This window comes from Hordeum vulgare, chromosome 7H, assembly GCF_904849725.1.
Source record: "Hordeum vulgare subsp. vulgare chromosome 7H, MorexV3_pseudomolecules_assembly, whole genome shotgun sequence".
In the NCBI taxonomy this organism is placed as follows: Eukaryota; Viridiplantae; Streptophyta; class Magnoliopsida; order Poales; family Poaceae; genus Hordeum; species Hordeum vulgare.
Window position 1 is genome coordinate 577,870,696 of NC_058524.1, and position 26,166 is coordinate 577,896,861.

A 26,166-nucleotide genomic window follows, 5' to 3' on the forward strand; every position below is an offset into this window, starting at 1 on the left:
GATTTGTTTGGTCCAGTGCATCGGGTAAGGATGAATCTGTTGCCAAGACAAGCTACTGTGTAATTCTTCATTGTCATATCGGGCTCGGTGTTTTCTGGAGGCCAATCTGCGAATTGAGCGAGTTCCCGTTGCAATGGTTACACGACAAATCTGTGCTGAATGCTCAGGCAACTAAGTAAAAAAGGGGTTGGGTCTGTACTCTGACGGTCGTTTCATCCTGTAAGGAAAATGTTGCAACTACAGATATGTTGTAGTTATGGACACCATTGTTGAGCATCGTGCCGAAGCTTGAAACCTGGAACTCCACGCTCCCAAGCTGGACAATAAATTATCTGTGAGGATACCTTGAATTGGCAACTCATTAAGAGGTAATATCATTTGATGGTGCTTAAACATATCACTGATGTTCACTTTGGTGTTGAACTTGAAAAATACATCGAACTAGTTCTAGAACTTGGCACAAGCGTTCAAATACAGTGCTAATCCTATCTATATGATGTATAATGCGCTGACATGGCACGGCATTTTGATTAGCATGCACACATGACGTGAGAGGCACTTCTAACAAAGGGCTTGCTTTATATATGTCTCTATGACCAGCGGACCCACATCTCTAGCACAAAGGAAAAAATCCAGTTAAAATTTGTTGTACAAATGATTTGAACTAGCTTCCAAGGGATAGCGGACAACGTGTGCTAGCGGCCCCTCCAATTAAGATTAGGTGTATAAAGTGAGTAAACATTATATCTATATAAACAAACTGATGCGTATGTTTTTTAGAAATACCCATATGATTTCAATGGGCTCGAATCAGTGCGGTCAATGTTAGTTTTTTTCTTAAATTTGCAAAGAGTATATAAATTATAATGATAGTAATAGATATAAAGTTGAAATACTAGTGTGTTCAAATATTATACATATAAAATATAACTTATTTAGCATAATGTTCAAGTAATTTTAAATAGTATTAATGTACTACTTTTAGACAAATCATATAAACTAAATTGTATTTATTGTTATAAAAATGTTTGTATAGTTTATAATATCATAAAGAAAAATCACAATTTAGAATTATATTTTTATTTATACAAAAATTTAAATATTATATGCACATTTTGTAATTCCTAAGTTTGTTGTTTAAGAATTTTTCGCATAACAAAAATATTCATAATAATGCAAAATTTAAAATTATTTTATTATTATAAATATTTACATCTGATTATATTCCAGTTATGTAAAAGTTATGAATATGTGTCACGCGTGAAAGTTATTACAAGCAAATATTAATAAAAGTATGAATATTTTTAAAAATTACTTGAACAATTTAGAAATAAGTTATGCTATTTGTCAATATTATATCTATGATACACGAATATTTGAAATTTATTTTTATTATTGTGATCATAGTTGACAAAGTTTTTACAAATTATTAATAAAACTAACACGTCTTCCTGGACGTATATTAAGAGTCTTTATCGTCGTTGAGTATGAAAATTTTTGGAGGCAGAGTTGCTAGCTAAATTTGCTTATATTTTAAGACAGAAAGGCTACAATTTTTATTGTTTAGTTTTTCTTTCTGCTGACATATGTAGGCCCGTTGTTATAGTGACATTCATAAAGAAAGCCGTCTGTTCTAATCGGGTCTCATGTCACTTGTATATGTTAGTCAAAATATAATGCCACATCAGCGCATTATATGTTTATGGATGAAATTATCACTGTATATGTATCCTTGTGCCAAGTTCTATAGCCAGTTTAACGTATTTTTTAAGTTGGTGACAGGTTTAAACACTACTGTTGATATTACCTCATTCATTAAAATAGTAACTCAAATTCATTGATTCTCATTGGCATGGACGCAGGCAAAGTGTAATGCACTTCTGTTCACTGATTGCCAACGCCATGATCTGAGATGGCACTGATATTTGTGTTAGATCTTGTTCCAAATATCACTGCAATTTATCTGAGAAGTGAAATTTGTTGGCTGTCGTTACAAATGTCACTGCAATTAAAATAAAAACATACTCCCTCCGTTTCAAAATATAAGACCTTTTAGAGATTTCACTAGAAGACTACATACGGAGCAAAATGAGTGAATCTATACTCTAAAATATGTCTATATGCATCCGTATATAGTTCATAGTACAATCTCTAAAAGGTCTTATATTTAGGAACGGAGGAAGTACATACGAGATCTGATCTTTGTGAAAGAAAAACTGATTGAAATCAGGATGGAGTAACTGAAATCTGTGAAAAGGTTCATGTATTTTGTGAAAGTAGTTAGAGCAATTCTAATGGAGCGATCCATTTTGTCCGTCGCCGTCCGTTTGGGTAGGCATGGACAAAAATGATGGCCCAACGCCTCGACGACCGTGGCTGGCTTTTTTTTAATCCGATCGTGCGGTAGGTTCCGTCATCTGCTTCCAAAACCCGTCCATGTCTCCATCTCGCCACCTCCTTGGCGACCAAGCAACCGAAACCCTAGTCCACCATGGTCGGCGGCTTCCCAAACAAAGGCAAGGCCCCGCTCTCCCCCCACGCCACCTCCCCGCCGTCGTCTTCCCACCGGCTTTGCTAGCACGTGAGCGTTCCGGTGCACCAAATGCGGTGGCACTGGGAGCGCCGTGTGGCACTCCCTTACCCCGACGTCACGCTGCTGCACGGCTGGCATCTGAATCCGAAGAGGATTTCGGTGCCGGCCGTGCCGCGGTCGACGCGGGTGCATGCGGAGGAGGTGACCAAGCGACGACGTCTGCTGACGGCGGAGCATGGCGAGACCCCACATACGCGGTCGACTCCCCTAACTGAGAGGTGTGGTTCGCGGTGGAGCACGAGGAGCAGCGCCGCTGTGGCGTGCGCCAAGTGCAGCCAGGACGCCCTCCGCCGCCCCGCCTGTCATCAACGACGAGGACCAGGAGGCTGAGGCCGCCTACCAGGCGGCGCTCGCTGGTGTCCTCCGCGACAGCGAGGAAGAAGCGCGACGCATGGACGAGGAGGAGGCGGTGTACCAGCAGCAGCTCGCGGAGGCCATGACATTGTCGGCCGCTGGCGACTGCGTCGTGCCACCTCCCCAGGAGCCCGAGCCCGAGCCCGCGCTGTCGTGGGAGGTCTACCATTGGACCGGCGTCTAGGAGTTCCTCAGCGCGCCGCCCATCTGGCTGGGCGTGACACCGCAGCAGGAGCAGACCTACCTCAAGCACTGGAGGTCGATGCACCTGCGGGCGAAGCGCGCCGAAGGCCTGCGGCTCATGAAGCTGGAGAAGGAGGAGGAGGAGGAGCGACGGGAGGTGGAGGAGGAGGAGGAGCGTGCTCGTGCTGCTGCGCTGCCATCGCCGCCACCAGATCCCGCGCCGGCGGGGCAGACGACGGAGGCGCAGGCAGTTGCGCTCTGAAACTCGGCGTTCCCCTGGGCCGGCCCTGCGCCAACGCTGGTCGACCTCACTGGCCCCGACGACGACGCCGCCTACGGCTACATGAACGCAGTTTTAGGTTTATTTTATTTTTATTTAATGTAATGCGGACGCGACGGTGGATTATCGCCGACCTTCGTGGCCGGTTTTTAATGTTTAATTATGCATTATTTGTTTCTTTTTTCACGCTGGCAAAAAATGATCCGGCCAGCGTTGGGAGCACGAGCCGACCCATTTACGGAAGCGGACGTTCGTGTACGCCTGCCGATCCAAACGGATAAAAAGCGGATGAAATCGATGTCCGTTTGAGTCGGTCCGTTGAAGTTGCTCTTGTTACACATCTAAATGATTAAATCAAGTATATAAAAAAATCACACGAATCTTCGCGTAAGATCAATGATATACTTTTTGTATATCAAAATAATTGTACTCCTTCCATTTTTATATACAAGACCGGTATTAAAATTACAATTTACATACATACAAGGCCACTAACACTAATCGATGCAATATTAATGATGTTTTCTCGTAATACTAGCAAAGAAGGACATTAATTATCCCTTGTATGAATGTAGTAGTGAGATTATTGGTTTAATATGCATGAGAGAGAAAAATACGCATTAATTTACACGATAAATAAGGAGACAAGTTGTCTTGCAACATTGATTTGAAAGTCATTAACTTTTACCTTGATACTTGTAATATGGGGTTTGTGGCCTTGTATATAAAAATAGAGAGAGTAGTTAAGAATAACTAGACTATTTTTTTTAACTACAATTATTTAAAAACAAAGAAAGTAGGATTTAGATATATAATACTTATCTCACATTAGACGTATTTTAGCCAAACTGACTGATTAAACTGATGATCAAGGTCGAACCATCAAATTAAACCTCGAAATCCCCTTGTGGAGCCACGCGTGAAGAAGTGGGTGCCACGCCACCATCTTGGCACTGCACGTGTCGGCAGCAAATCCCCATCGCCGCCGTGAAGCATCTTCGTCGAGCAAGAGCAAGACCACAGGCCGCCACGCCGCCAGCCGCCAGCAAGCCTGCGTGGATCACGCAGGAGAAAGAAAGAGAAGTGCTTCTTCGCGTACACGATGCACGTGTCGCCGCTACGTCCATCGCCGCCGCCGACGCCGACGACGGTGCCCTGCCCGCTATAAATCGCCCCGCAGAGTCACCATACATATCTTCCCACCGAGCTCGACGGTAGACCACCAGCTAAAATTCGCAAAACAAACAAGCAAGCAAAATCTCGTGAGAGGTCGAAGACCAGGCCATCGAGCACGAGCAGCCATGCAGGCCGGGAGGAGCGCCATGGAGGCGGCCAAGGAGGCGGCGGCGAACGTGGGCGCCTCGGCGTGCTCCGGCATGGAGAAGACGCGGGCCACGCTGCAGGGGCACGCGGAGAAGGCGGCGGCGCACGGCGCGGCCGACCGGGAGGCGGCCGCGACGAGGGCGCGGGAGCGCGTGCACGGCGCGGAGGAGGTCAAGCGGGACGCCATGCGCGCCAACGCCGCCGCCAAGGAGCGCGCCAGCGCCGGGGCGTACCACCCGTCGCAGGGCGCGCCGGGGGTCGTTCCCGGCGGCGCCCCCGCGGGCGGCCACGTCGAGGACGGCGTGGCCGGGAGCCGCCCGCTCGGCACCGCCACGGGCACCGGGAGGCCCAGCGTTGCGCATAACCCGCGCGTCGGCGGCGGCGCCGCGCCAGCGACTGGCACCGGCGGGCAGTACCAGTGAGGCCGCCGGGCTGCGGCCGTGTATGTATGCATGTGCGCGCGCGCGTGTAACTGGTCGGTTCAGGTGTATCGGTGTAGCAGGGCATGCAATAATTATCTTGTGACCGTAGCAAACTCTGTTTGAGTTCGGCCCGCTTCTCAGTTTTCACGGCCTCATCCCGTTCGTCCCCTCTCTCCCTCCCTTTGCTCAAAACAAGGCCAAAACCATGCTCGTTCTTGTTCCCGTCGTGAAGCAACGGCGTGGCACAGCACCCTCACCATCTAAACATCAGTGAAAAGATGAACAGGAAGTTCAGGCATTTTGACAGAAAAAAGAGGCTGCTACACGGCGGACATTTAGTAATGTTTATACTCCCTCCGTTTCTAAATATACCTCTTTTCAAAGTTTTCACTAGAAAACTACATACGGATGTATATAGACATATTTTAGAATGTAGATAAACTCATTTTGCTTCGTATGTAGTCACTTAGTGAAATCTCTTAAAAGACATATTTTAGAATGTAGATCAACTCATTTTATGTAGTCACTTAGTGAAATCTCTTAAAAGACATATTTTAGAATGTAGATCAACTCATTTTGCTTCGTACCTAGTCACTTAGTGAAATCTCTTAAAAGACATATTTTAAAATGTAGATCATCGTATGTAGTCATTTAGTGAAATCTCTTAAAAGACATATTTTAGAATGTAGATCATCGTATGTAGTCACTTAGTGAAATCTCTTAAAAGACTGAGGAGTAGTAAAGTAATGTTGGACATTTAGTAATGTTTACACTAAAGTGATCACTTAGTGAAATCTCTTAAAAGACTGAGGAGTAGTAAAGTAATGTTGGACATTTAGTAATGTTTACACTAAAGTAATGTTTAGTGAACATTCACCGACCGTCAGTAATTAATTTATGAAACTTAGATCTTTTAGAGCACGACGGTGCGTGACTTGGTAGTTGGCTTGTTCATTGATAGGTGATAGGTAACCAAAAGAGGATACAAAAACCTCCATCTTCATGTGCATTGAGTAGAAAGAGAAGTTCTGATTCCTCTCAATTAGTTTTGAGACGTGGATTTCGTAATATTAAGATTTATGTTAGTAGGGTGTTGTGAATCTAGAAATACTTGTGTTAAAGTTAGCGATTCCCGTAACATGCACGTATGGTGAACCGCTATGTTAGGAAGTCGAAGCATAATTGATCTATTGATTGTCATCCTTTGTGTTGCGGTCGGAATCGCGCGATGGTTAACACCTACCAACCCTTCCACTAGGAGTATGCGTTTAGCACTTTGTTTTGATTACTAATAAAAACTATCGCAACAAGTATGTGAGTTATTCATGACTAATGTGAGTCCATGGTATAGATGCATTTTCACCTTCCACCATTGCTAGCCTCTCTAGTGCCGCGCAATTTTCGCCGGTACACAAACCCACCATATGCCTTCCTCAAAACAGCCACCTTACCTACCTACTATGGCATTTTCATAGCCATTCCGAGATATATTGTCATGCAACTCCCATCGTTCCCTCTCATGACTTGTGTGGTCATTCTCATATTGCCATTGCGTGATCGTAAGATAGCTAGCGAGATGTTTCAACGTCATACGCCAAGCTAGATCGTTGCACATCCCGGTACACTGCCGGAGGCATTTCCTATACAGTCATCATGATTGCCCCACGCGAGGAAAAGAAGGCCAAAGAGCCCAAATAAAAAAAAGAGGCCCAAGAGCCCAAATAAAAAAAGAGAGAAAAAGAGAGAAGGGACAATGCTACTATCTTTTTCCACACTTGTGCTTCATAATAGCACCAGGTTCTTCATGATTGAGAGCCTCTCATTTCGTCACCACCATATTCTAGTGGGAATCTTTATTATATAACTTGGCTTGTATATTCCAATGATGGGCTTTCTCAAATTTTTCTAGGTCTTCGTGAGCAAGCAAGTTGGATGCACACCCACTAGTTCTCCTTTTGAGCTTTCACATACTTATAGCTCTAGTGCATCCTTTGTATGCCAATTCCTACTCATTCACATTGATATCTATTAATGGGCATCTCCATAGCCCTTTGATACGTCGAGTCAATGTGACCATCTCCTCCTTTTTATCTCACAACCACAACCACACTCTATTCCACCTATAGTGCTATATCCATGGCTCACGCTCATGTATTGCGTGATAGTTATAAAAAGTTTGAGAAAATAAGAGTACGAAAACAATTACTTGGCCAATACCGAGGTTGTGCATGATTTAAATTAGTTGTGTGAGCATGATGGAGCATAGCCAGACTATATGATTTTGTAGGGATAACTTTCTTTGGCCTTGTTATTTTGAAAGTTCATGATTACATTGCTAGTTTGCTTGAAGTATTATTGTTTTCATGTCAATAGCAAACTATTGTTTTGAATCTTACGGATCTGAACATTCATGTCACACGAAATAAGTTACAAAGGACAACTATGCTAGGTAGCATTCCACATCAAAAATTTAGTCTTTATCACTTCCCTACTCGAGGACGAGCATGAGTTAAGCTTGGGGATGCTTGATAGGTCTCCAACGTGTCTATATTTTTGATGGTTTCATGCTATTATCTTGTAAACCTTTGAATGTTTTGTATGCCTTTTATATATTTGTTGGGACTAACTTATTAACTCAGTGCCAAGTGCGAGTTCCTGTTTTTTCCGTGTTTTTGACCCTTTTCAGAGGAGGATTTTGAACAGAGCCCAAACGGAATAAAACTTCTGAAAAGATTTTTTCCGAAACAGAAGACGATCGGAAGACTTGAGAACCAAGGCAGGGGGCCACCAGGGACCCCACAAGCCCCCTAGCCGCGGCCAGGGGGCCGCGGCTCCCAGGCTTGTGGGCTCCCTGGGCCTCCTCTGCCCTAGGTCTTTCGTCTATATATTCCCAAAAATTTCAGAAAAAATCAGGAGATCATCGAAAGTACTTTTCCGCCGCCGCAAGCTTCTGTCTCTGCAAGATCCCATCTCGGGCACGTTCTGGTGCCCTGCCGGAGGGGGGATTCGGATACGGAGGGCTTCTTCATCAACACCATGACCTCTTCGATGATGCGTGTATAGTTCACCATAGACCTACGGGTTCATAGCTAGTAGCTAGATGGCTTCTTCTCTCTCTTGGATCTTCAATACTAAGTTCTCCATGATCTTCATGGAGATCTATCCGATGTAATCTTCTTTGGCGGTGTGTTTGTCGAGATTCGATGAATTGTGGATTTATGATCAGATTATCTATGAATCTTATTTGAGTTTCTTTTGATCTCTTATATGCATGATTTCATATCCTTGTAACTCTCTTTGAGTTGTGGGTTTTGTTTGGCCAACTTGATCTATGATTCTTACAATGGGAGAAGTGCTTGGTTTTGGGTTCATACCATGCGGTGACCTCACCCAGTGACAGAAGGGGTAGCGAGGCACGCATCGTGTTGTTGCCATCAAGGGTAAAAAGCTCTTTTGTGTTTGCGCAGGTACTGTGGACTTGACAAGATTCTCCTACTGGATTGATACCTTGGTTCTCAAACTGAGGGAAATACTTACTGCTCCTGTGCTGTATCACCCTTTCCTCTTCAAGGGAAAAACCAACGCAAGCAAGTCTCCGTCAACGTGTCAATTTCTGGTGCTGTTGTTTGAGAAGTAGCAGTCTATCACACCCGATCATCACGTGGTGTCTCGAAACGACGAACTGTTGCAACGATGCACAGTCGGGGAGAACACAATTTCATCTTGAAATTTTAGAGAGAGATCACCTTATAATGCTACCGTCGTTCTAAGAAAAATAAGGTGCATAAAAGGATTAACATCACATGCAATTCATAAGTGACATGATATGGCCATCATCTTGTGCTTCTTGATATCCATCACTTAAGCACCGACATGATGTTCTTGTCACCCACGCCACACCATGATCTCCATCATCATGATCTCCATCAACGTGTCACCATCGAGATTGTCGTGCTATCTATACTATTACTACTAAAGCTATGACCTAGAAATAGAGTAAACGCATCGGCAAACACAAACATTAGTTTAAAGACAACCCTATGGCTCCTGCCGGTTGCCGTAGCATCAACATGCAAGTCGATATTAAGTATTACAACATGATCATCTCATACATCCAATATATGACATCACATCATAGGCCATATCATATCACAAGCATACCCTACAAAAACAAGTTAGACATCCTCTAATTTGTTGTTGCATGTTTTACGTGGCTGCTATGGGTATCTAGTATGATCGCATCTTACTTACACAAAAACCACAACGGAGATGTGCCAATTGCTATTTAACCTCTCCAAGGACCGCCTCGGTCAAAACCAATTCAACTAAAGTTGAAGAAACCGAGACCCGCCAATCATCTTTATGCAACGAGTTGCATGTCGGTCGATGAAACCAGTCTCTCGTAAGCGTACGAGTAATGTCGGTCCGGGCCGCTTCAATCCAACAATACCGTCGAATTGAGAAAAGACTAAGGAGGGAAGCAAATCGAACATCTCCGTCCACAAAACCTTTTGTGTTCTACTCGAGATAACATCTACACATGAACCTAGCTCATGATGCCACTGTTGGGGAACGTTGCATGGGAAACAAAAAAATTCCTATGCACACAAAGACCTATCATGGTGATGTCCATCTATGAGTGGAGATTAGATCTACGTACCCTTATAGATCGCACAGCGGTAAGCATTCAGAAACGCGGTTGACGTAGTGGTACAACTTCGTGATTCAAATCATCGTTGTCCCACGATCCGTCCCTCAAACCGTCCCACGAAACGATCCGCGATCCGTCCCACGATCCGTTCCGATCTAGTGCCAAACAGATGGCAGCTCCGCGTTCAGCACACATACAGCTCGACGATCATCTCGGCCTTCTTGATCCAGCAAGGAAGATGGAGAAGTAGATGAGTTCTCCGGCAGCGTGACGGTGCTCCGGTGGTGGTGACGATCTACTCCAACAGGGCTCCACCCGAGCAACGGAGAAATCTGATCTAGAGGAAAAACTATGGTGTCTAGATCTGAGTTGCACGTGACAAAAGTTGTCTGAAATCAGCCCTAAAACACCACTATATATAGGAGGGAGGGGGAGGGTCTTGCCTTGAGGGACAAGCCCTCAAAGGGTGCGCCGGCCAAGGGAGGAGGAGGACTCCTCCTCCAATTCGGTTTGGGAAGCAGGAGTCCTCCTCTTCTTTACCACATCCCAATTTCCCTTTTCTTTTTCTTTTCTTTTTGGTATTTTCTTATGTTGTGCCATGGGCCCCTTGGGCTGACTCCACCAGCCCACGAAGGACTTGTGGCGCCACCCTAGTGCCTTGGGCTCACTCCTGGGTGGGTGGGCACCTCCCGGTGAACACCTGGAACCCATTCGTCACTCCCGATACACTGCCGGAATTGCCCGAAACTTTTCGGTAACCAAATGAAACCATCCTATATATCAATCTTCATTTTCGGACCATTATGGAAACCCTCGTGACATCCGTGATCTCATCCGGGACTCTGAACAACATTCGATAACTGCTACGGCAACAAAAGTCCTTCCCTGGCGCTTAGGAATTCTTCTTGTTACTCCTCTCGTTTGCGTCGGTTTTTCCCTTGAAGAGGAAAGGGTGATGCAGCAGAGGAGCAGTAAGTATTTCCCTCAATTTGAGAACCAAGGTATCAATACAGAAGGAGGGCCTCGTCAAGTCCAAAGTACCTGCGCAAACACAAACAAGCTTGCACCCAACGCTTCAAAGGGGTTGTCAATCCCTTCAAGATTGTTTGCAAAGTGAGATCTGAAGGCGGAAAGTGCAACGAAGTAAAAAGTGTAAGGCTGAAAATATGGTGTGGAGTAGACCCTGGGGGCCATAGTGTTCACTAGAGGCTTCTCTCATAATAGCAAATATCACGGTGGGTCAACAAATTACTGTCGAGCAATTGATAGAACCGCGCAAAGTCATGACGATATCTAAGGCAATGATGTAGCAAATAGGCATCACGTCCGAGACAAGTAGACCGATACTTTCTGCATCTACTACTATTACTCCACACATCAACCGCTATCCAGCATGCATCTAGTGTATTGAGTTCATGACGAACAGAGTAACGCTTTAAGCAAGATGACATGATGTAGAGGGATAATCTCAAACCAATGATGAAAACCCCATCTTTTTACCCTTGATGGCAACAACACGATGCGTGCCTCGCTACCCCTTCTGTCACTGGGTGAGGTCACCGCATGGTATGAACCCAAAACCAAGCACTTCTCCCATTGCAAGAATCATAGATCTAGTTGGCCAGACAAAACCCACAACTCGAAGAGAATTACAAGGATATGAAATCATGCATAAGAGAGATCAGAAGAAACTCAAATAAGATTCATAGATAATATGATCATAAATCCACAATTTGTTGGATCTCGACAAACACACCGCAAAAGAAGGTTACATCGAATAGATCTCCATGAAGATCATGGAGAACTTTGTATTGAAGATCCAAGAGAGAGAAGAAGCCATCTAGTTACTAGCTATGGACCCGTAGGTCTATGGTGAACTACTCACGCATCATCGGAGACGTCATGGTGTTGATGAAGAAGCCCTCCGTGTCTGAATCCCCCCTATGGCGGGGCACCAGGACGTGCCCCAGATGGGATCTTGCGGAGACAGAAGCTTGCAACGGCGGAAAAGCGATTGCGACCGTCTCTTGATTTTTTGGGAATATTTGGGAATATATGGGCGCAAGATCTAGGTCAGGGGACCTCCAGGGGGCCCACAAGCCTGGATGGGACCCCCTTGGCCGTGGGGTGGGGGCTTGTGGGGCCCCTGGCGCTCCTGTGGCTTGGCTCCCAAGTTCTCCGATCTTCTTCCGTTCTAAAAAAAATCTTTTCAGGGATTTTCTTCCGTTTGGACTCTGTTTCAAAATCTCCTCTGAAAGGGGTTAAAACATGGAAAAAACAGGAACTGGCACTTGGCCTTGAGTTAATAAGTGAGTCCCAGAAAATAAATAAAAAGCATGCAAAACATCCAAAGTTTGACAAGATAATAGCATGAAACCATCAAAAATTATAGATACGTTGGAGACGTATTAGTAACCACACATGTAACTCAACTATACTAAAACAATATCGAACCTTAAGTGTGCAGGCCCTGTGGGTTCGAGAACTATGTAGACATTGCCCCGAGAGACTCCTCGGTCAATATCCAATAGTGGGACATGGATGCCCATATTGGATCCCACATATTATCCGAATAACTTATCGGTTGAACCTCAGTGTCAAGGATTCATGCAATCCCGTATGTCATTCCATTTGTCCTTCGGTATGTTACTTGCCCGAGATTCGATCATCAGTATCCGCATACCTATTTCAATCTCGTTACCGGCAAGTCTCTTTACTCGTTCTGTAATACAAGATCTCGTGACTTACACTTAGTCACATTGCTTGCAAGGCTTGTGTGTGATGTTGCATTACCGAGTGGGCCCCGAGATACCTCTCCGTCACACGGAGTGACAAATCCCAGTCTTGATCCATACTAACTCAACGAACACCTTCGGAGATACCTGTAGAGCACCTTTATAATCATCCAGTTACATTGTGACGTTTGATACACACAAGGTATTCCTCCGGTGCCAGTGAGTTATATGATCTCATGGTCATAGGAATAAATACTTGACACGGAGAAAACAATAGTAATAAAATGACACGATCAATATGCTACGTTCATAGTTTGGGTCTAGTCCGTCACATGATTCTTCTAATGATGTGATCCAGTTATCAAGTGACAACACTTGCTCATAGTCAGAAAACCTTGACTATCATTGATCAACTTGCTAGCCAACTAGAGGCTTGCTAGGAACATTATTTTGTCTATGTATCCACACATGTATCTATGTTTTCATTCAATACAATTATAGCATGGATAATAAACGATTATTACGAACAAGGAAATATAATAATAATAAATTTATTATTTCCTCTAGGGCATATTTCCAACAAACGTGACATATAGAATCTAGCTAGCTAGGTTACATAGATGAGACCAAAAAAATTGAATCAACTTGTGCACATACATAATGTGGTAGTCTTGATTAATCCATTATTTACATTGCTAGCTAACAATGTTGTTTTCTCTAGCTTAACCTACACTTAAAAGAAAATTCACTTAAACATGTACAATCTACAATCTACAAATATTCTATAATTTACAAATATCACTTAAATCACTACAAATATCACTTAAGCATTTCTGTGCTTAAGTGATTTTTGTAGTGATTTAAGTGATATTTTAGATCGTAGATTAATTTGTATATGCTTAAACACTAACTGTGACCTAATCTAAAAGACCCTAAACTAACTTACTTAAATTTACATTACCCTAAACTAACAATAACCTATTAATTAACACTAACTACCTAACCCTAATACAAATTTACATAACACAAAAATAACACCAATAACCTATTTAACACTAACCTACCTAAACCTAAATTCATCAAATATTCTACAAATAACAACTTAAGCATATACAATAGCAAAATTAAGAATAATCTACAAAACGTACTAAATAAGCATCTATATGTATATATACGTACATACGCACAAAATTACATGCATGTCCACGATCGACCGAGAGAGGAGAGGAGAGAGGCTCACCGGCGGCGAGGAGTGGCAGGGTGATGGCGCGACGTCGAGGATCGACGGCAAGGCGACGGCGCGACGACGAGGAGTGGTAGGGCGGCGGCGCGACGACGACGTCGAGGAGGACGTACGACAGGGCAACGGCGATGGCGGCGGTGTCGACCAGTTCGTCCGAGTGAGAGGAGGAAGAGAAAGAATCGGGGCTCGAAACAAAGATTTGGGTTGGAAATTTCCAACTCCCGCTTATATAGGCGGAGCTTTAGTCTCGGTTCGGGGCTAGAACCGGGACTAAAGATCCCCTTTAGTCCCGGGTGGAGCCACGACCCGGGACTAAAGAACCCTTTTCGTCAGGCGGAGAGGCTGGAAGCGAGGGCCTTTAGTCCCGGGTCGTGGCTCCACTCGGGACTAAAGGGGGTGTTTAGTCCCGGTTCGCGCCCCGACCCGGGACTAAAGCCTGGATTGGCTCCGGCGCAACGCACTGCAATATTTAGTCCCACCTCGCCGAGCGAGGAGCGCTGACAGTGCTTTATAAGCACTACCGCACCCGCTGTGTTGAGCTTCTCTCTATTGCAGGCCTATGGGCGTAACTCTCCTCTCGTACTTGTTGGGCCTATTGGGCCCGCGGGCCTGCATCCTGGCCCACCTATCGGGTAGGGTTTCTAGTCGTATGCACGCTATGATGGCCCAATAGGCGGCATTTTTTTACTTTAATAATTTTTAGTCATAGTTTATATTTTAATTCTTTGCTATTAAAGATTTTTTTTTCTTTCATTTTCGTTTTCTATTTAAGATTTGAACAAAAAAATTTATGAAGATTCTTTTGAGTTGATATTTTTTTTCTCTTTTTAGTTAATATTTTACTTAATTATTTTTAACAAATAAAACACTTTGATAATTTTAATTCATTCTTTTTAGTTAATATTTTAGTTGATTCTTTTTAGTTAATGTTTTTGTGATCAAAATGCACCATTCAAAGGCACATAACAAATTTTCAATAATTTCTGACTTCATTTGATATTTTTCGTGCATTTACTTATTTGTTTTTGAGCTAATTGACCCTGAAATTCAAAAGCACTACAAATGAACTCTGAAAATGTTGAAATTTGGCATGGTATAATCATTTCACCCACATAGCATGTGCTAAAAAGTTTAGAGGGTTACGACAAAAACTGGATGCACTTCGTGTACAAAACGGACAATCTCTTTCGAAGTATCAGGGTTTCGAACGAGAACTCATCTATTACAAAAGAGATTTCATTTTTTTGAACTTATTTGAACTCCATACTTTTTGTGTGTTCAAAATGCACCACTCAAAGGCACATCACAAATTTTCAACAATTTCTGACTTCATTTGATATTTTTCGTGCATTTACTTATTTGTTTTTGAGCTAATTGACCCTGAAATTGAAAGGCACTACAAATGAATTATGAAATTGAAATTTGGATTGGTATCATCAATTCACCCACATAGCATGTGCTAAAAAGTTGAGAGGGTTACGACAAAAACTGGATGCACTTGGTGTACAAAACGGACAATCTCTTTCGAAGTATGAGGGTTTCGAACAAGAACTCATCTGTTACAAAGGTATTTCATTTTTTTAACTTATTTGAACTCCATACTTTTTCTGTGTTCAAAATTCACCATTCAAAGGCACATCACAAATTTTCAACAATTTCTGACTTCATTCGCACTACTAGAAAAAAGCCTATAACTAACATGGACATTAATGGCGCACCATGCATGTGGTGCGTTACTGCTATATAGGAGTGGCGCACCATATACTGGTGCGCCATTACTATCTTTGTCCTGGCCCCACACCCTTTACTACACTTATCAGTGGTGCACCATGGAAAGTGCGCCATTACTAGTTTTAACTAGTAATGATGCACCACCTCCACGGTGCGCCACTACTAACATTTTTTATTTTAGTTTTTTTAAAACTACTAATGGCGCATTCTTACCAGGTACTAATGGCGCATTCTTTCTGGGTGCACCATTGGTAACCTCGGAGGAGTAGATATTTTTGACAGCCCACTTCACACTCACTTTCCCCCCACTTCATTCTATCCACCACTTCACAGTCACTAGTCTCGGCTGCCTCCTCCTCCTCACCTCATTTTCAGCATATATTCACCCAAATTAAGTGGTTAAATTTACTTTTTTTGATAGGTAAGTAAGGGGAAAGCTTTCTTTATGTTCTAGATCTACTTTTTCTCCCTCCAACACGTGTACACACTTTTTATGGCCTAGATCTACGTATGTTTGTGGTGTTGTATATGTTTGTGTTTGCAGGTACCAGTATTTGAAATGTGATAGTTGCCAATATTTTGCCGGAATGTTGATTCATTTCCGTTTCGGCGAGAATTTGGCACTATGCATTCTTTTTGGTCTTATTTTTAGGCAAAGTCATGCTAAATTTTTTGGTTCTAACATATCGTTTTGCTCTACCCCACAGGCGACCATGGTCCGCACGATGACCGAAGGCATCGTGAATAGGTTTTTGAGCTCCGCGAAGGCCGAGATGCTTCAAAAGAACGAGACGGAGATAAGATGTCCGTGTCGAAGGTGCAAGCTGAAGAGCCTTATGGATCCGGATTCCAGACAGGTGCGGGACCACCTGCTCGTGCGTGGTTTCATGGATGGCTATCGGTGGCAAGGTCATGAAGATGATTATGAAGTCGTCCATGGGGGCCGGGCAAGAAAAAAGGAAAGGTTGGAAGACAATAGTGGCGAGGGAGGGCGAGAAGACGAAGAATCTCCAGGACATGATCACGAAGTAGATGCAGGACACAGTCATCATGTAGAAGATGCCGGACATGATGATGAGGAAGATCAAGACAAAGGGCATGATCATGAAGATGAAGATGCTGGAGCAGACGACGATGGACCATCGATGGGCTGGGTGCAGGACCCTCATATTCAAGAGCTGCTTCTCAAGCAGACGGGTAACGCAAGAGCTGCCGCCCGAGAGAAAGCCAAGCTAAATCAATTGGAGATAGACGCGGTTACTCCATTGTATGAAGGATGCAGGCCCGAGGATACCCGCTTGAAAGTAGTGCTCATGGCTCTGGAGATGAAGGTAAAAGACAAAATGACCGACACATGCTTCGATGAGAACATGTCTACACGAACGTCTTCCCATGGGGAACAAGTGCCCGAACAGTTCTGAGCACGCGAAGAAATCGTGTGTCCTATGGATTTACCGCACGTGAGATACCATGTGTGCATGAACGATTGCATCATTTATCGGGACGAGCACGCGGAGTCTACCATATGTCCGGTGTGCGGCGTCACTCGATACAAGAAGAGGAAGAAAGCTCCTCGAAAAGTGGTGTGGTACTTTCCGATCACTCCTCGTCTGCAGCGGTATTTCGCGGAACCTAAGCAAGCAGAGCTCCTGCGTTGGCATGCGGATAGGGAGGAGAAGAAGCGAGAAGATGACGGAAATGATCCAGAGATAAATAAAAAAGACAAGATGCTGAGTCACCCTAAGGATGCGAGCCAGTGGCAAGCGTTGAACTTCGAACACCCAGAATTTGGGGACGATCCAAGGAACATCATGCTGGGCGCGAGCACCGATGGAGTCTGCCTGTTTGGCAGCCAGAGAAGCACACATAGCACCTGGCCTGTGTTTGTGTGGATGTACAACCTTCCCCCGTGGATGTGCATGAAGAGGAAGTATATTCACATGAGTATGCTAATTGAAGGGCCAAAACAACCAGGGAACGACATCAATCTGTATCTGGGGCTGCTGCAAGAGGAGCTAGACACGCTGTGGAAAACGCCAGCCAATACGTGGGACGCCGCAGCGAAAAAATATTTCCCTATGAGAGCCGCACTGCTCACGATGGTGCACGACTATCTCGGTTATGGATATGTCGCGGGGCAGGTGGTCCAGGGATTTTGTGCATGCGTCAAGTGCATGGATGACACAACGTATCACCAGCTAGATACAGATCCCGGGTCTTCAAAAACTGTGTTCATGGGACATCGAAGGTGGCTTCGCGACGATGACGCATGGAGAAAACGCAAGGATCTATTCGATGGTGATACCGAACGCCGAAGACCCCCACGTACGAGGAGCGGCGAGGAAATAGACGAGCTGTTGAAAAATTGGAAAGAGTGCCCACCGCCGGGAAAGAAGCGAAAGGCGCCAGAGCCGCTTGTGAAGGTATGGAAAACGAGGTTTGTTTTCTGGGACTTGCCATACTGGAAGATCCTCCGTGTGCCTCATAGCCTTGATGTCATGCATATCACGAAGAACATGTCTGAGAGTCTGCTTGGTACCCTGCTCAACATGCCAAAGAGGACCAAAGATGGGCCGAAAGCAAGGGTAGACTTGCAATGAATGGGCATCAGGGAGGAGCTTCACGCAAAACGCCCTAATGATGATGATGATGATGATGATGATGAGGCGAAGGACACGGAAAGTCGTCGCAAAGGCAGAAAGGCCAAGAAGACCGAATATGACTGCCCTCCCGCGTGCTTCACTCTAAGTCATAAGGAGATCGATCAGTTTTTCACCTGCCTCGTAGGAGTAAAACTTCCTTACGGTTACGCGGGGAAGATAAGCAGATACCTAGACTCAGCGAAGTAGAAGTTCAGCGGGATGAAGTCTCACGACTGTCACGTGCTGATGACACAGATACTTCCAGTTGCAATCCATGGGATCATGGACGCGCACGTCCGTGAAATCTTATTTGGCCTATGCAACTTTTTCGACGTCATCTGTCGGACGTCGGTTGGCGAGAGGCAACTCAGAAGGCTACAGGAAGATATCGTGGTGATACTATGCGAGCTTGAGATGTACTTCCCGCCCGCATTCTTCGACGTTATGGTGCTTCTGCTGGTCCATATCATGGAGGATATCATCCAACTCGGGCCGACGTTCCTGCACAACATGATGCCGTTCGAAAGAATGAATGGTTTCATCAAAGGATACGTTCGCAACAGGGCACTTCCATATGGAAGCATAGCCCAGGGCTTTCTGACCGAAATGTGCATCTCCTTCTGCACGAATTATCTAGGAATCGAGAACCCCGTTGGTCTGCCCGCCAACAGGCACCTCGACAGGCTCGCTGGATGGGGTCACCGCGAGGGTCGCCACGAAATGCATGTCAACTTCAAGGGTTGACTCGCCGACTTTGAAAGAGCAAACCTAGTCGCGCTACAACACATAGACGTGGTCGATCCTTGGGTGGTAGAGCACAAAACCTTTATTGAGAAGACGTACAAGAGGCCAACAGAGGACGGACGGAGATATAATCAAAGAGCACAACTCATATTTCACGCGTTGGTTCAAGGACAAGCTTCTGTCGTACCCTTTACACGAGGATTCTTACAGGGAAGAAAAACTCATATTCGCCTTGTCACAGGGTGCCGAGCACAACCTGATGACCTATGAGGCGTACGATATCAACGGGTACACATTCTACACCGAGGAAAAGGACATGAAGAGCGGTTATTAGAACTCCGGGGTAACGATGGAATCCTACACCGGTAATGACAAGGACATATACTACGGAAGGATCGAGGAGATCTCGGAGCTGAGCTACGCTGGAGAGAAGGTTCCGATGTTCCGTGTCAGATGGGCTAAGAGCGTCCTAAAATAAGACTGGTATTTCACCACCATGGTTATACACGAAACCAAATCGAAGACCGCGGGCGCAAACATCACCGTGAAAAATGATCCATGGGTACTGGCTTGCCAAGTGGACCAATGCTTCTTCATTACCGACCCGTCAAAGCCCAGTCGTGTTGTCGGGAGGAGAGGCAAAAGGAACATCATCAGAATGGATGGAGTCACCAATGAGCAAGACTTCGACAAGTACGGCGACCCGAAGATGGAAGATGACGACGACGATGAAGTAGCACACAACACAAGAAGAAGCAGGACCACCCTACCTAAAGGACGTCCATTCAAGAGAAGAATTCAAGGGGTTCCGGGGCTAAATTATTCAACCGCGAGAAAGAAGGGCAAGAAGATCATTGTGAAAAGATAGCTAATTAAGATCGAATCACGACGTGTCGGCCGCGTGTGTGTGTCAGTGGCAAGCTTAATCTTTGATGACTGTTATTTCACGTTACTTGATTTCAGCCATGTCATGTAATTCTAAATCATTGCACAATGTGATATCACCTCATAACATGAGTTTTTTTAAGTGTCTCTCTCCGTGAGCTTTATGGATGGGTTAGGTGTAAAACATGCTTTCCTCGGGCTACTCGTAAAACACATTAGCTCGTTTGGCTAGACAAGTGGAAATGAGTGATTGGCTCTTTTCATAGTTCTTAGTAAGAAAATAGATGAAGTAAATACAAAGTATACTAGATATGCGGCAAAACTATTACATGCATGCAACTAAAAATAACAAAAAAAGTTAGTAATGGCGCACCAGGGGAAGGTGCGCCATTGCTATCACCTTACTTATGGCGCACCACTAGAAGGTGCGCCATTGCTATCACCTTACTTATGGCGCACCACTAGAAGGTGCGCCATTGCTATCACCATACTTATGGCGCACCCCTAAATGGTGCGCCATTGCTAACCCTCCCCCACTATACCAATTCATTCCCCCTCCCCTAACTACTCTCCCACAGCGCGCCCGTCGTTTCTCCCCGACCTCTCCTCGAGATCCTCCTCCTCCTCCGATGACTGCGCCGCTGGTGACTCCCTCCTCCTCTGCCACGGGGACGGCACCGCCGGGGACTCCCTCCTCCTCCTCCACGGGGACTGCGCCGCCGGGGACTCCCTCCTCCCTCCACAGCAGCGGCCCCCTCAACGGCAGCGGGCCCCTCTTCGACAGCCTGCCCGTCTCCTCCTCCGGTGACTGCGCCGCCGGTATACAGTGCTATCTCATCACCCCCAGCCCCCTCTCTGCATTTTTCTTCTTACTTGGAACTAGGAGTTTTCGTATTTTAGGTTAAATGTAGCATTGTGGCACCACCAACTAAGGAACCCCCATGGCTGGCTGGTAGAGGAATTAGATGCATGTTTACAAACTATTAGATGGCATCAACTGTCATGATCTAGGCTGGGCTAAGTGGTAGCAGTGTGCTCATGGATCCCCTCTTCTCCTCCACTTAAGCCACTAATTCCATTACATGGTACCAACTGTCATGTACTCATGATAATGTACTTCCATCCACTCGATAATCTTATTCTTTGCCAGTGGTGTATACGGTGTCATATACATGCTTAAACATGGCACAAGCCTAATTTTCTAATTGTCGTTGAGACAAAGTGTACTCATTAACAATAGTAATTACCAAGGAAATCAACATCATCATCTCTAAATCCTCAGGAACTCCATGAACTTTTTTAATGTGCATGCTTAGCAGGCTGGCACACATATTTTCCCCCCAGCTCCCGTGTTCTTGTTCTACTTAATCCTGCAAAGATATACTGACACAACTTGCAGTGGGATTTAACCAATTAATTAACCCATGCATGATGTGGGTGAGCTGTGCTTGTGTATACAATCAGGCCACCTTGCCTGTCTGATCTGTGGATTAATCCCTGGACTAGAGCATTGACTTGCATCCCATCATTGCCAGTACACCAACAAATCACAAGCATATGTGAATTATGGTTTAACTGTACATGTGAGGATTATTGATTAATTTTGTTTGTATAACTAGCTACAAAAGGGAGGGAGGGGGGAGGGGGTGATGAGGACAGTTGATGTACATTGGAGCTGAGGGATGTAAGTGTAGTAGATGGATGGATACTTAGATTTGTTCCCCTCATTATTTTTTTGGGGATAATTTTTCCATTGTTTCTTTTGTTCCTTTGTTCCTTAGTTAAGAATATATACATCCTTGTGGAGAATAATAATATGAATAAAGCATGTATTCTATTATTTGATGTCCTTGAAAGAATTGATGCTCTTTTTGGTGCTGATATCACCGTATGTTTCCGCCTTCTTTTGTTTTGACATTATTTAACACAAGTGGGAAAAGAATTATGAGCTTCGAAATGGCCCTGATTTCAGCCTAACTATGAAAAAAGAGCAGGGAAATCTTATATTACAAGAAGTAGGATGAAGTTAAACACACCAACTACGGAAAAATAATGGAACTGATGGTTAATTGGTACTCATCCACTCTTTGAAACACAACCTTTTCTTTACCTGTTTCTATCATGATATATCGATAAACGTGTTAAAATTGCTTAAAATTGACAAAGATCCATGATAAATCTATACACGCGTATGAATTCTGTTACAGTATATGTCCAAATGTCACACTAAGCATATTTTCTCTTATTCGCCACTAACCTGTATCAACATCGAATAGGGTAATATGTTAAAATGTGGGTCACCACCAGTATAGTAGAAATGAACCAATTAATCCCCTGCAATTGCATGTTAGATGCTACAGCACACATATTTAAAATTCAAAAGTGGATAGTGTTCATTAAACATCATACAAATAAACTAGCGCAAAATATCCAGTGGAAGAAAAAAAATAGTTAAACATCACTATTCATACTGATCTGTTTTTTTATGTATCTGCCATGTCTAGTCAACTAAAACGAACTACTTTGAATTAGTGAAGCGTGTGAAAGGCTACATATTACAACAAAATTATACCTCTTTTTTTGTGAGAAACATAGCACAGTTGAAGCAAATCCTGTCAATTGAGAATTTTTTTTTGTGGCTGGGACACCCAGACTAGGTACAGAGATCCTTTTAAACTAAAGGGTACTTCTGTCCATTCTTCTTTAAGTCATGAGGTTTGATGAAAACCAGAAAATAATGATGTTTCTGAATTTACATACTGGAATCCTATATGAGCTTGATGGAACCGCTGACTCATATTTGTTACCCCTTTCTCCTAAAACGTAGATTAATTTCCGTTTTGGTTGAGAATTGGGCACTCCTAGGTCAAGAAAATTAGCAAAGGTCATGCCCAATTTTCTTGACCTAGAAGGTGCCCGATTCTCAACCGAAACAAAATCCTTATCCTTTCTTGAAAACAGAGCTTATTGCTTTTTAATTATTATGTTTATTTTTTATGTGAGTGAAATGGGTCCAAAATGATATATTCAAATGTTAGATTACATGACATTATCAATACTACCACACTACTGGATTAGTGTTATCTTGTTATACTAGCACATTATTTTTGTTTTATTTTGCTTCACTAAAAGGGCCATAAAAATGAAACACTGACTATTACTACTTTTTGGTATGGATACGTTGGAACTTCTCGTGTGTCATGTTTTGCGATCCTATGGAGTAAAAGAAAAGTAAAATTGAATCCGGTGGAATTATAGTTGGTGATAATTCAACCCCGCGCAATAACTCTAGTAGCCTTTTTTCCTATTTAGAGCGAACATGACCAACAACGATGAGGCCGGCGGTTCGGGCAAGCCATTCTGGGAGCTGTCCCTGGAGCTGGAGGAAGAACCTCACCGCTATGAGGACGCCGCGGAAGACACCGATCACTACTACACAACCCCTAGTGGCGTCGGGGATGACACCACTGATGGTGCCGCCGGGGATGCCACCACTGAAGATGGCAGCGAATGCACATATGTCAGCCAACCGAAGAAGCAACGGAAGGACCGGCGCCCGAACATGCTCGGCACCGTCAGGGAGGAATTTACTGAAGTGTCCTCCATTGGGCATCCAACGGCGCCCAAAGAACTAGTCGGTAGGTACGCGGGACAACTCGGGTGCATTCTCCGGAGCACCGTCTCGATCAACACCGAGAACCTAAGGCATCAAGGCCGAGCGAATTTGCGCAACCTCCTCTTCATGAAGCTGCACGAATGATACAAGTCCCCCGGTGACATCGCAAACACACGCCTCACAGGGAATAAAGTGAACAGTGCCTCCCTCACGAAGATGAGCACGGCCCTGGCTACTTGGAGAGCCTCGGTGAAGAGAAGGATTCTAAGAGGGGATAGTTATGAGAAGATCAAGGAGACAAATCCTTCGATCAACCAAGCTGACTACGAGGAGTTCAAGATCAAGTGCGAGAGCAACGCATCTGCGGAATCAAGTCAGTGGGGGAAAGATATGCGGGACTTGAACTTAGGGGTCCACAAACTCGGTCCCGACGGTTACATAGTGGCGGAACCTAAATGGGACAAGGAGGACGCGGAGCGTGCCGAGCAAGGCCTACCGCCCCTCTTCGATAAATACCCTGAAAAGCAGACCGGGAACTATGTCAGGACCCGGTAACAAAGGAGCTTACCATGGATCCGAAGGTGAAGGAGCTTGAGCGTGTTCTGGTAAGGAATACACCCCCGCGTAATTAGCTCCATATGGTTGCATTCTAATTAATGAAGCCAAATTTCTAAATGGTTCACGTTCCTTCCGCAGGAAACTGAAAGCAGAAGCGCGGGGTCTCCGAGCTCCCCGTCTGCCCCTTGGGACGTCACTTTAAATAGGGCGTTGAACGTATTGAAACACAAGGATAAGCTCAGTAAGCCATCGTCAGCTGGTCGTGTGGCCGGCGAAGGCTTGTCCACGAAAGGTCAGAATACTATAAGGCTGGGCGAAAGGACAGAAATACCAGCTCGGAAAGCCAGGAGCGTGAGGTTAAAGGACTCAAGGCACAAGTGGCGCGGATTCCGAAGATAGTCCAAGAGCAAGTGCGAGACCAACTTGGAGCGACGATCACCGCCATTATGCCGCACCAGGTGCGCCCCCTGGCCACGCCTGGCAGGCTTGTGGGGCCCACAAAGCTCCACCGCCTCTCAATCCAGCTCTATATAGTCTGTTTCGTCCGGAAAAAAAATCAGGGAGAAGAGTTCATTGCGTTTTATGATACGGAGGCGCCGCCACCTCCTGTTCTTCATTTGGAGGGCAGATCTGGAGTCCGTTCTGGGCTCCGGAGAGGGGAGATCATCGCCATCGTCATCATCAACCTTTCTTCATCGCCAATTCCATGATGCTCTTCACCGTTCATGAGTAATCTCATCGTAGGCTTGCTGGATGGTGATGGGTTGGATGAGATCTATCATGTAATCGAGTTAGTTTGGACGGGGATTGATCCCTAGTATCCACTATGTTCTGAGATTGATGTTGTTACTACTTTGCCATGCTTAATGCTTGTCACTAGGGCCCGAGTGCCATGATTTCAGATCTGAACCTATTATGTTGTCGCCAATATATGTGTGTTTTAGATCCTATCTTGCAAGTTGTAATCACCTACTATGTGTTATGACCCGGCAAACCCGGAGTGACAATAGCCGGAACCACTCCCGGAGATGACCATAGTATGAGGAGTTCATGTATTCACCAAGTGTTAATGCTTTGGTCCGGTTCTTTATTAAAAGGAGAACCTTAATATCCCGTAGTTTCCATTAGGACCCCGCTGCCACGGGAGGGATGAATAATAGATGTCATGCAAGTTCTTTTCCTTAAGCACGTATGACTACATACGGAATACATGCCTACATTAGATTGACGAACTGGAGCTAGTTACTTATCTCTCCGTGTTATAACTGTTGCATGATGAATCACATCCGGCATAATCATCCATCACCGATCCAATGCCTACGAGTCTTTTACTACTGGTCCTTGCTATGTTACTTTGCTGCTACTGCTGTCACTTTTGCTACTGTTACTGTGTTGCTACTGCTGTTACTTTGCTGCTACTGGTTACTGTTGCTACTGCTGCTATCATACTACCTTGCTACTAATACTTTGCTGCAGACACTAAATCTTTCAGGTGTGCTTGAATTGACAACTCAACTGCTAATACTTGAGAATATTCTTTCGCTTCCCCTTGAGTCGAATCAATAAATTTGGGTTGAATACTCTACCCTCGAAAACTGTTGCGATCCCCTATACTTGTGGGTTATCAGGACTATTTTCTGGCGCCGTTTCCGGGGAAGCATAGCTATATTCTCTGAGTCACTTGGGATTTACGTCTGCTGGTCACTATGAGAAATCCGATAGATCCAAGAACTAAAGTCTTGCCCTCAACTACGAGGACAGGTAAGGAACTGCCATCTAGCTCTGCACTTGATTCACCTTCAGTTATGAGTAAGTTTGCGACATCACCTCCTGCTAGAAATCTTGATATGTCGCCTGTGCTTTATGATGCTACTTCTGCTGCCCATGATGGTTATGATGATGCTATGCTTGATACTGCTTTGCCTGATGATGCTATGCTTGACACTGCTTTTCCACTAGGTGCATTCCTTGATGCACAAATTGCTAGAGTCGCTACTAGATGTGATGATACTTATAAAACTGCTGATACTATTGAAGTAGAACCTGTTATTTTGCCTGCTAGAACTAGCTCTCCTATGCCTGAATTGCCTGATATGCCTGAGCGTTATGTTATGGAGGGAGAGATAGATGAGGATTTTCTTGCGTGTAAGGATAGCTATGATGTTGAGAAATTACTGTGCAAGTGGAAAGAAAAATCTGTGAACGC

General features: G+C 44.6%; 1 protein-coding gene across 1 annotated transcript; it reads left to right on the plus strand.

Annotated features, from left to right (window-relative positions):
• Positions 1–4,370: 4,370 nt before the first annotated feature.
• LOC123412576 (11 kDa late embryogenesis abundant protein-like) lies at positions 4,371–5,288 on the plus strand. Its single transcript, XM_045105526.1, has one exon. The coding sequence runs from the start codon at positions 4,712–4,714 to the stop codon at positions 5,153–5,155; it is 444 nt and encodes a 147-aa protein (XP_044961461.1). The 5' UTR covers positions 4,371–4,711; the 3' UTR covers positions 5,156–5,288.
• The last annotated feature ends 20,878 nt before the right edge of the window (positions 5,289–26,166 follow it).

What these genes read in the sequence shown, in the direction of transcription:
- LOC123412576 (XM_045105526.1), top strand. Translation starts at nt 4,712, where the DNA reads ATGCAGGCCGGGAGGAGCGCCATGGAGGCGGCCAAGGAGGCGGCGGCG.